Source organism: Eriocheir sinensis, chromosome 59 (assembly GCF_024679095.1).
Source record: "Eriocheir sinensis breed Jianghai 21 chromosome 59, ASM2467909v1, whole genome shotgun sequence".
NCBI lineage: Eukaryota > Metazoa > Arthropoda > Malacostraca > Decapoda > Varunidae > Eriocheir > Eriocheir sinensis.
Genome location: NC_066567.1, coordinates 6415279 through 6427484, shown reverse-complemented (window position 1 = coordinate 6427484; position 12206 = coordinate 6415279). Strand labels below are relative to the sequence as shown.

The window sequence follows — 12206 nt, the reverse complement described above, 5'->3', positions numbered from 1 at the left end:
AGAGAGAGAGAGAGAGAGAGAGAGATTGGCACTTACCTCTACACACACACACACACACACACACACACACACTCACGTGGTTTCTCTTGTCAATTATTTCATTTAATTTTCTTTCTCATGAACTCGTGTGTTGCTATTTTGTGTTTCTTCTTCTTCTTCTTCTTCTTCTTCTTCTTCTTCTTCTTCTTCTTCTTCTTCTTCTTCTTCTTCATCATCATCATCATCATCATCATCATCTTCTTCTTCTTCTTCTTCTTCTTCTTCTTCTTCTTCATCGTCTTCTTCTTCCTCCTCCTCCTCCTCTTATTATTTCACTATTTATCTTATCACTTTAATTATTGTTTATTCCTTTGTTGTCTTCTATTGTCTTCTTCTTGTTCTTGTTCTTGTTCTTCTTTTTCTTCTCCTCCATCTCCTCCTCCTCCTCCTCCTCCTCCTTCTTCTTTACAACATTTCCAGACCAAAAAACAAAAACAAAACAAAACAAAAACATTAGAATTCTCTCATACCATTATTTCTTTCCCCATCTTCCCTTCCCTTCCCATCACCCCTTCACTTTCCCCCCTCACCTTCCTTCCCTTCATCACCTCACTGTCTTCTTTTTATCGAGGGCAAAGGTGTTTTTTTTATCAAGTAATTTAGGCTCCCCAATTTTCTCTTTTTCTTTCTTTCCTTCAAGTTGTTTCAGTTTCCCCTTCGCTTTCCTTCCTGTGAGAAAACGTGGTGAGGGAGAGAGAGAGAGAGAGAGAGAGAGAGAGAGAGAGAGATTTGATTAAGAAGTAAGAAGAAATGAGAAATATTATAAGAAAAAAGAAAAGATAATTAGGAAAAGAAGAAAAATAAAAGAGAAATTGAAGATAAATGAATGAAGGAAAAAAATAAAAAAGGAGGAAGTGAAAAATAATGAAAGGAAAAGAAGAAAGAGAGGAAGAAAGACCAAAGGAGAAAAAGGAAGAAAAGAAGAGAAGAAAAATGAAAACAATGAATGGGAAAAGAAGAAAAAGAGAGAGGAACGAGAGAGAGAGAGAGAGAGAGAGAGAGAGAGAGAGAGAGAGAGAGAGCACAAAAACAATATCAACCACTTTTAAAACTCGCTACCAAAAAAAAAAAAAAAAAAAAAAAAAAAAAAAAGCAGAAGAGAAGACGAATGAAAACGAGGTAAAAGAAAGTAAATAAAAAAAAAAAATAGAAAAAACACAAATACAACAAGCAATAAAATACATCAAAAGAAGAAGAAAAAAATAAAGAAAACTACAATAAGACAAACAGACAAAAAAAAAAGGAAGAAAAAGGAGAAATAAATATATACAAAGGAAATCACAAGACCAGATAAAAGGATTCAGTCGTCTATAAATAATACTCGATCCTGTCACTTGGGGTTCAAGACTCTATACTTTCGATCCCTTTATTCAATCCTGGGCATCAGAATAGAGGGTTTGGATGGAGTGATTCTTCTCTCTCTCTCTCTCTCTCTCTCTCTCTCTCTCTCTCTCTCTCTCTCTCTCTCTCTCTCTCTCTCTCTCTCTCTCTCTCTCTCACCACACACACACACACACACACACACACACACACACACACACACACACACACAGACGTTTCCCAACTTTATACTTTATTCCCCTGCTGTGTATAATCCAATCCCATCCACATCGATTCAAGTAGCAATCAATGTTCATCTACCTGCCGTTCACCTGGCTTTACGATGCTTGTTATTGGGGGAAATTACGGGGCAGGTGAGCTTGTGATTCTGACCTTTTGTGAGCGACTAATGAGGCCACGTGGACAGGTAGGAAGAAAGAGACAGGTTGATCTATTAATATGGGTGATGAGAGAGAGAGAGAGAGAGAGAGAGAGAGAGAGAGAGAGAGAGAGAGAGAGAGAGAGAGAGGTTGCAGCATGTAGCTCTAGAAGTGAAATCAAGGAAAAAACGCACTTAACTTTTAAATGTTCCACACACACACACACACACACACACACACACACACACACACACATACACACACACTCTTAAAACTGATGGAAGAAAATTAAAACACAGAAATACAAATGACACAGACAAACAAACAAACTTACGCAGACAGACAGAGTAATATGACCTCCTCTTCTTCCGCCTCCTCCTCCTCCTCCTCCTCTTCCTCCTTTTTGGTTCCCTTTCCTTCTCCTCTCCTCTTCTCCTCTCTTCCTTTCCTTCTTTCCACTACATAATTTTTTCTCCTCTACCACCTCCTCTTTCTCCTCCTCCTCCTCCTCTTCCTCCTCCTTTTTGGTTCTCTTTCCTTCTCCTCTCCTCTTCTCCTCTCTTCCTTTCCTTCTTTCCACTACATAATTTTTTCTCCTCTACCACCTCCTCTTCCTCCTCCTCCTCCTCCTCCTCCTGTTCTTCCTTCTCCTTTCCCTTCCCTTCCCCTTCATCTCCCCTTCCCCTTTCCCTTTAATAATATAGGGGGAATTAGGTCAGAACGTGGTAATGCAAGGGGAAAGAAGGGGAGGAATGAGGAAAGAAGAGGAGAAAGGGAGGAGGGAGGAAGGACGAAAGAAGGAATGAAGGGGAAGGGAGATTACAGAGGAGGGGAAGAAACTTAAGGAGAGAGAAAAGAAAACTGTGGAAAGGGGAAGAGAGAGAGAGAGAGAGAGAGAGAGAGAGAGAGAGAGAGAGAATTTTGTCCGATGCATAGAAAAAAAGACAGGAGGAGGAGCTTAGGTAAAAGAAGGGAGAGATGGAGGGAAGGAGGGAGGGAACGGAGGGAAGGAGGGAAGGAAAATGGAGGAAAGTAGGGACCAACTCCGTAGCCATTAAAATAATCACAGTAATCTGAGAGCCTAAAGTACACACACACACACACACACACACACACACACACACACACACACACACACACACACACACACACACACACACACACACACATAGGTAAGACCACAGGTGTACACAGACTTGCATACGTACACACACACACACACACACACACACACACACACACACACACACACACACACGTAAGACCACAGGTGTACACAGACTTGCATACGTACACACACACACACAAACACACACACACATACATAGGTAAGACCACAGGTGTACACAGACTTGCATACGTACACACACACACACACACACACACACACACACACACACACACACACACACACACACACACACACACATAGGTAAGACCACAGGTGTACACAGACTTGCATACACACACACACACACACACACACACACACACACACACACACACACACACACACACACACACACACACACACACACACACACACACACAGCTTTCTAAGACGTGAGTAAGGCAACCCATTTCCACCCCCTTTCACCCTTTTCTTCTCTCTCTCTCTCTCTCTCTCTCTCTCTCTCTCTCTCTCTCTCTCTCTCTCTCTAATCTTTCCTTCTTATTCACTTCACTTCCTTTCCTTCGATCCCTTTCTTTTTATTTTCTCTCCTCACTTTCTTACCTTCTTTTTATTTTCTCTTTTTTTATTTTTTTTATATTTTTTTTCTCTATTTTATTTTATCTTTCTTTATTTTTTTATCTCCTTATTTTCTCTTTATTTTATCTTTTTTTATTTTCTCTCCCTTTATTTTCTCTCTCTTTACTCTCTTTATTTTATTTTTATTTTCTCTTTATTTTCTCTTTCTTTATTTTCTCTCTCTTTATTTTTTGTCTCTTTATTCTCTTTATTTTCTTTTTATTTTCTCTTTATTTTCTCTTTTTTATTTTCTCTCTCTTTTCTCTTTATTTCCTCTCTCTTTATTTTCTCTCTCTTCATTTTCTCTCTCTGTTTATTATTTTTATTTTCTCTATTTTCTCTCCCCCGTTTCTCACCTTTCCAACTTTCTCTTTCCTTTCCCTTCTCCCTTTCTTTAACTTTTCCACTGCACGACTTTCAACTAAATATACATAAAGCGTAAATAAGAAGAAAAGGAGTTAGAAAAAGAAGAAAAGAAATATAGAAAATGCAAATGAATTAGAGAAGAATGAAAATGAAAATGAGGAAACCAAAATTGAAATGAAAAATGGAGATAGAAAAAGAAGAAAATATGAAAAGATAAGAAATAAATGAAAAGGGAAAACCAAAATGAAATGAAAAATGGAGATAGAAAAAAAGAAAACAGGAAAGGAAAAAAATGAAAAGAGAAAACCAAAAAGAGACGAATGAGAGAGAAAATAAAAGAAAATAGAAAAGAAAAAGTTAATAAAAGAAAATTGAGAAAGGAAAACAAAAAGAAAAGTAAAAAGAAAACACAAACAGTAGCCAAGTAGTAGCGCTCGTATTCTAATGTTTTTTTTTATTTATTTTCATTATTACGTTCATTCATCACGTCCTTCTTTCTCCAGTACAATAATTCTTCGTTCCAAGCGTTTTATAATTATCATTTCCGGCACAGGATGTTATTTATTATTCTTATCCTGGGGGCGTTATGTCACATCCGTATGAATTATTTGAGGCTCCTGTTTAATGCCTTTCTTTCCTTCAGTGAAAAATAATTACGACATATGTTTGTTCGTATGTGTGTTTGTGTTGCTTGTGTTTATTTTACATCCTTATAACTAATTTGAGGTTAGTGATAAATGTCTTTCTTTCCTTGAGTGAAAAATAATTACGTCATCTGTTTGTTTGTATGTGTGTTTGTGTTTGCTTGTGTTTATTTGTTTATCTATTTATTTATTATTTTGTGTTTTTACTTGTTTTGTTTTTTTCTAATCGTGTCAGGTGTTTAGTCAGGAAGTCTTGGTTTGTTTGTTTGTTTGTGTGTTTGTGTTCAAGTGTCCGTCTGTCTGTCTGTATTTCTATCCCTCTGTCTGTCTGTCTATTTATCTATCTATTTATCTATGTTTCTATCTATATCAATTTACGTTCTTCACTCATTCATAATAAATTCGTTCACACATATTTTCTGCTTGTTTGAGAGAGAGAGAGAGAGAGAGAGAGAGAGAGAGAGAGAGAGAGCGGAAAATACACTTCCGGTCACGTTCGGTTCGCTGCCTTGCATATAAAAAAGAGATGAGCAAAAAAATGGAGTTATGTCGGTCTTCATCTCTTTACGTGTCGTGAGGTGTCTCTTAGAATACCTATCAACATGTCCGGTAATCACACACACATACACACACACACACAATCAGAGAGAGAGAGAGAGAGAGAGAGATAGGCATTGTTATATCATTGTTGTATTGTTAGAGAGAGAGAGAGAGAGAGAGAGAGAGAGAGAGAGAGATAGGCATTGTTATATCATTGTTGTATTGTTAAGGGAAGCTACGATGAGAGAGAGAGAGAGAGAGAGAGAGAGTGTGTTCGCCTTCCGTTCGTCAGCTGTTTCATCCCCCAGCTGATATACGCCAAAACAATGACCCTCGGACCGTCTCATGCCAGGAACGGTTTTTGTGTTATCTTGCGAATTTCCGAGTATTACGTAACTCGACTGTACGGTGCCACGTCACGAATGGAAGCTGAAATACACTAAAAATAACCCCCTTAGTAATGCATCCCTTAAAACCGCGTGTTATGTAAAATGTATGAACCTTATGTACGACAGGAAGGAAAAATTTACTCCTCACTCCTCATTCTAATTATTTTTATGTAATGGATAGGAAATGTGGGTAAATAAAGGTGGAAATGGGTTTGTTATAAGGGAAAGGGTGAAATAACAACATCTAGGAAGGAAACAAAACGAAATTTTAACTTGTCATTCTATAATTTCTCTTATGATATGACTTATATAGTTTTATTTAATGGAAGGTAAATGTGGATAAATAAAGGTGGAGGTGGCTTTGTTTGGAGGATAATACGTGTGAAATAAGTGATATGGGTATACTGTACACATACTTATAATTATTTCTCGTATTATTGCAAATCACATATGTATTGCCTTGGGGTACGTCTTGATGGCATATGTTTCTCCCTTCTTCGTTGTTGTGTTATGTATGATGGGTGTTTAAATAGGGGTGAATAGAGCTATAAATAAGGGAGAATGAATGGAAATAAGGGTAAAATAACAGCATCTAGGAAAGGAAGAACTAATTATAAGATGTGTCATACCCATTTCTCGTTTCAAGGACTATTGTTTTTAATCATGGATGGTGAACTATAGGGGTGAATAGAATTATAAATAAGGGAAATAAGGGTGAAATAACAGCATATAGGAAGGAGACTATATAGGTGCTTAATTAGATATGTGCCATACCCATTTCTCTATATCGTGGATGGTAAATATGGGTGAATGGAGTTAGAAATAAGGGAGAAATAAGAGGAATAAGGGTGAAATATAGCAGCATCTAGGAGGGAAACAGGAACTAAGAGGTGTCATATTCATTTCTCGTATAAAGGACTATTCTCCATTATGTCATGGGTGCTAAAAAGGTGTAAAAAAAATTAGAAACAAGATAAATAAGAGTGACATAACGGCATATAGGAAGGAGACAGGGAACTAAAAGGCGCCATACCCATTTCTCGTAAAAAAGGATTGTGTGTTATATATGATGGGCGGTAAATGGGGGTTAATAAGGTTAGAAACAGGGGAAATAACGGTGAAATAGCAGTATCTAGGAGGGAGACAGCCAGGGGGTAAGATGTGCCATGTCGTCGCGGTGGAGTCTTGACCATACGTGTGCCGGAGTGTCTCTCTTCTTTTCGCTATCTCCGCCTTGTCCCGCCCTTCGCTATACCGTGACGCGTACGAAAACATCCATGTATAACGAAAGAACAATTAGAACCTCACTATAGCCCCTGCAGAGTGTCGTACAGCGTGTATTTCCCCGGTTATGTAGGTGCCCGCTCCGTCCCGCCCCTGTAACTGTTAACAAGGCCCGAGGCAGGGAAGGGCAAGGGCTGGGTTTTCTGGGCTGGGAGGCGGCTGCGGGCTGTGTTCGGGCTTGTGCTGGGCTGTGGAGACTGTGTGTAAGCTCTTTGTAGGCTGTGTATGTGCAAACACTAGAATAATACCTTAATGGGGCTTGAGATTGGGGCAGGGGGGCGTGTACAGGCAGTTTCGGGCTTGTGCTGTAGGCTGTGTATGCGTTAATGAGGCTTGAGGGAGGGGAAGTACTAGGCTGGAAGGTGTGTTGGGCTGTGCAGATTGTGTAAACTCCTTGTGTGGGTGTTAGTGTGTGTTGATAGGGCTTGAGACTGGGCAGGGGGGCAGTTACAGGCTGTTTCGGGCTTGTGCTGTAAGGTGTGTTTGTGTTAATGATGCTTCAGGGAGGGAAGTACTAGGCTGGAAGGTGTGTTGGGCTTGTGCAGGGCTGTGTATGTGTTACTTGAGGTAGGAAAGGGCTGAGCTGGGAGGGGTGTTGGGCTTGCACTGGGGTCTGCAAGTTGTGTATGTGTTAATAGGGTCCACGGCAGGGAAGGGCTGTGCTGGGAGGCGTCTGCGGGCTGGGTATGTGTGTGTGTTAGTAAGGGTTGAGGGTTGGGCTGTCCTGGGCTGGGAAGCGGGTGCAGGCTGGGTTGGGCTGTGTAGGATTTATGTAGGCTGTGTATATGTGTGTGGAAGTGTATGTGTTAGTAGGGTGCAAGACAGGGAAGGGCTGAGCTGGGAGGCTGTGTCGGGTCTGTGGTGGACTGTTTAGGCTGTGTATGTGATGGCCGTGTCAGTAGCAGAATTGGCAGTAGTCAAGTTAGGTTCATTTTGTCTTGTTTGTTGCAGGGTTGTCGGTGGAGAGAAACAATGCCTCGTTTCAGTATTAATTGGGGTGTTGACTGGCTTTGAGTGGCCCTCTTTGCCCTTGCCAATGGTGGATGGGGTGGAGTGTTCATGGAGGATGTGTGTGTGTGGAGGGGGAGGTGTGGAGAGTCTGTTTGTGTGTGAGGTTGAGCTGTTGAGTAACTATAAAGAACCAGGGTATATCTTATTAATATTTTCCTTACACTTTTCACACAGGTACTTGTAAGAGAGACTAGAACATTAAAAAAGAACAATCAGAACATTTTAAAACATTTAGGGTTGAGGATGGCAGAGCTTCCTGTAGGGGAGGTTACAAATATATATTCACCTGCCTTTGAGTGACCCTAAGGTGTGCTGTGGCTCCTCGGTCTGAGCCTACGAGAGAAGCAGAAGAAAAAAATGTATCAGAAAAGGCTCTCCCACAATGGCTAGTCTGCAAGGGGAGGTAGTCGGCAGTCCCTTTGCATGTCTAGATTATAGTTGAATATATACATGTAACTCCCCATAGGTGTCTGCCCTCCTCATCTTCTAACATTTTACTGTATACATATTCATTTTATTGTTCTGGTGTTTATGTGAAAAGTTAAGGTAAATATTGGGTGTTAGAGATGTGCCTTTTTTCTTAACAGTTCCTTGGTGTTTCTCTGTTAGGGGTTGTAGTGTTGGTTAGGTGAGTGCGGTGGAAGCCTGCAACCACTTCTCAGCCCAGTACAGCCCAACCCTCAACCCCTACTAACACATACACTAACACACAGACACATACCCAGCCCACAGACACCTCCCAGCAAAGCCCTTCCCTGCCGTGGTCCATATTAACACATACCGTATGCAACTTGCAGAGCCCAGTACAAGCCCAATACCACTCCCAGCCCAGCCATCTAGTGTGGAAAGCTTGGGTAGAGTTTTTCTTTTCTCATCATAAAAATATCTACTATCGATCTTTTGAAAATAAGGAAGCCATCCCAACACTTCCAGATTTCAATTTCTTCATATATATTTTAACTTATTAACTTTCTATCACCTCACAGGGAAATCAGTAAACAGACTTTCCATGATAAAAATTAAGAAAAGAGATTACATAATTTAATAATGTAAACTGTTTAAGAGTTATTTTTATCTATCATTTTTCTTCTTTTTGGTGCTGTCGGGATGATTTCTCAAAGCTGAGTATGACGCCATAAGATAAAGGAGATAGGGAAATGAGTTTATGTATGATTAGGCTGAAGATAATGCAGTGAAGGCCATCTTTCTGTGCACGTGATTGGAGGTGAAATTCAGTGGACCTTTCATTCAAACGGATAACCATAACCTTTACCCATTTAAAGAAACCAATTGGAATTCATAAAGTGACCCATTGTGTGAGTTTGTGGCAAATACGTGAACTGTAGAAACGGAATATATACAAATTAATAGACAAAAATTGAACAAGAAAGCAAGTATGAGGTTTTGCAGGTTATTCCTCGGCAATACTCATTCATCAGAGAAACACAACCATGACCTTACTTGTCCCGAACATCTGTTATCTCTGTAATCTCCACACGCACAGCGATAAAGGGAGAGGAGCGAGAAAAGGAGACTAGCATCCACTTCACAACAATCACTTGACTCGCTCGCAACAAGAGTAACCGCCACTAACATACCCGATACCGAAACCCCTAAACAACATCACCTACTATGGGGTTTGTTGACTGCCTGGACAGACTCGGCTGATGGCTACACACAAACAACAACAGCAGCAGCAACAGCGTGTGGTAAGAATGATCCCCAGAACTTCATGATTGTGTGTTCACCTTCCTGGGAGTCTTGGTGGTGGAGGTGCTGTGTGGCTCCTCGGTCTGAGCCTACGAGAGAAGCAGAAGAGAAAAACGTATCAGAAAAGGCTCTCCCACAATGGCTAGTCTGCAAGGGGAGGTAGTCGGCAGTCCGCTGATGGAGAAGGCAACAGACAGGGCAGAGGAGATAGCGCAGTTCCTGGAGCGAATGAAGATCAAGCAGGAGCAGAATGGGGTGTGTGATGAGACCACCACCTCCGAGAATGGCCGCCACCAGTGCCCCATCCTGTGGTACGTAGGAAGGGGTGTCGCTGCCCCTGTAGAGTCTGCACAATGTTAGTGTGTTTTAGTTTTGCTGGCACTGAGATCACACCTTTTTATTTTTTATTACATATGATTATTTTTAGTAGCTAGTAGTAGTAGTAGTAGTAGTAGTAGTAGTTTTTATTATCCTCATCATAATTATACTTAGAGTCTATAATTTTTTTTTTAAGCGAAGGAAACAGCTCAGGGGCAAAAAAAAAAAAATAATAATAATAATGAAAAAAAGCCTGCAAATCACTGCTCCTATAAAAAAGAGAGTTAAGAGGAGAGGCCAAAAGATAGGTCAATTTCGGGAGGAGAGGTGTCTTGGATACTCTCCTCTTGAAAAAGTTAAAGTCGTAGGCAGGAGGAAATACAGATGAAGGAAGATTGTTGCAGAGTTTACCAGCATGAGGGATGAAAGAGTGTAGATGCTTGTTAACTCTTGCAAAAGGGATTTGGACAGTATATTGTTTTATTATTATTTTTAGTAGCAATGGTAGTAATTCATTATTTTAGTTAAGCTACTGTATTATTTTGTTGTTTTCCCTCCGTGTTTGTGATTTCTATGCTTCTTTTGGTTTCCAGCGGGTGCATTTAATTATTGCACTTCTCTTGAGGATGCATCTTTCATATTCCTGTATTGTGATGTTTGTTTGTGAGTCTACTTACTTCTGGGTGTGGTGAAGAGTGAGGTGTGCCGTTATGAATGCATAGTAGTGTTGCTTCTTTTACTGGACAAGCTTCTCTCTTAGTGTATGTGGATGTATATACTTTGTAGTTTCTTAAGACTCAATCTCTCTATATGGGAATGGGGAAAAAGACATTGTTGAGTATTTCTTATGTCTTATTTATTTATATTTTGCTCATGAGATTTTTTATGTGCAAATTCGTGATGATAATATTTTTTTATCATTACTTATCTATAACATTACTGATGGAGAATGGGAACCACTCCACACACAAAGCATATTTATTTGTATGGTACGTTTATATGTTGGTTTGGAGTATGACCTGCTTATGTATCTGCTTGCTTGTTTGTTTCTCTTCTCTCCATCACTTATTTATTACTGCTAGAATATTAGAGAACAGTCATGGAAAGAGCCGGCAGTCACCTTAAGTTCTTCCTTGCACTTTTCGACAATATCCTTTTCATATCCTTTCTCTTCTTCTCTCCTTAATTTTACATATTCATTTCTCGCTATCTTTAAATCTTCTTCTTTCCTTATTTTTACATATTCATTTCTCGCTATCTTAAAATCTTCTTCTCTTCTTATTTTCACATATTCATTTCTCGCTATCTTAAAATCTTCTTCTCTTCTTATTTTTACATATTCATTTCTCGCTATCTTAAAATCTTCTCTTCTTATTTTTACATATTCATTTCTCGCTATCTTAAAATCTTCTCTTCTTATTTTTACATATTCATTTCTCGCTATCTTAAAATCTTCTCTTCTTATTTTTACATATTCATTTCTCGCTATCTTAAAATCTTCTTCTTTCCTTATTTTTACATATTCATTTCTCGCTATTTTAAAATCTTCTTCTCTCCTTATTTTCACATATTCATTTCTCGCTATCTTAAAATCTTCTTCTCTTCTTATTTTTACATATTCATTTCTCTCTATCTTAAAATCTTCTTCTCTCCTTATTTTCACATATTCATTTCTCACTATCTTAAAATCTTCTTCTCTCCTTATTTTCACATATTCATTTCTCGCTATCTTAAAATCTTCTTCTATCCTTATTTTTACATATTCATTTCTCGCTATCTTAAAATCTTCTTCTCCCTATTTTCACATATTCATTTCTCGGTATCTTAAAATCTTCTTCTCTCCTTATTTTCACATATTCATTTCTCGCTATCTTAAAATCTTCTTCTCTCCTTATTTTCACATATTCATTTCTCACTATCTTAAAATCTTCTTTATCCCTTTGGTTTTTATTTTTTTTCAGTCTCTTCCACGCTTTGTTTCTTTTTTTCTTTTGCCTTTGCTTAAGCTGAGATATATGAATGCTTCCTGTATATCTGTCAACTCTTTTTATCTGTCACTGTTCATCTATCCTTTATTATCTCTTATTCTGTTATTTGTTATCTATTATCTTTATCATGTCTACTCTTTTTTATATCATTATTTGTTTATCCTCTTCTATGTTTCTTTTTATCTGTACCCTTCCTTTGTTCCTGTTTATCTCCTTTTTTATCTGTTTCTGTTTGTCTCTGTTCTTTTTGTAGCTATTCCTGTCTATTTGTTACTGTTTATTCCATTTTATCAGTTTATCCCTGTTTTATCTATCTTTCCATGTTTATTTGTTCCTTTCTATTAATATGTGCCTGTTTTATCTGCCCCTTTCTCTCTGTTTCCCTGTCTATCTGTCCATCTTAGTTTATTTTTTCCATCAACGAACCTTTTTTTTCACCCATTTTCCCATCATCACAGCTGCACTAA

General features: G+C 38.8%; 1 protein-coding gene across 3 annotated transcripts in view; it reads left to right on the top strand.

Annotated features, from left to right (window-relative positions):
- The window catches only part of LOC126985442 (NAD kinase-like), a 110804-nt gene that overhangs the window by 45684 nt on the left and 52914 nt on the right, over nucleotides 1-12206 (top strand). The window contains exon 1 of one of the 3 annotated variants that reach the window (XM_050840321.1): nucleotides 9008-9432. The exons of 1 other annotated variant lie outside the window; for it this stretch is intronic. Coding sequence is in view for 1 of the 2 variants with exons in the window: in XM_050840317.1 (XP_050696274.1) it covers nucleotides 9572-9744 (173 nt within the window). In the remaining variant the exon portion in view is untranslated. Of the gene's footprint in view, nucleotides 1-9007; nucleotides 9433-9502; nucleotides 9745-12206 lie in introns of those variants that run through there. One more of the 3 variants, XM_050840317.1, reaches the window with a different exon arrangement.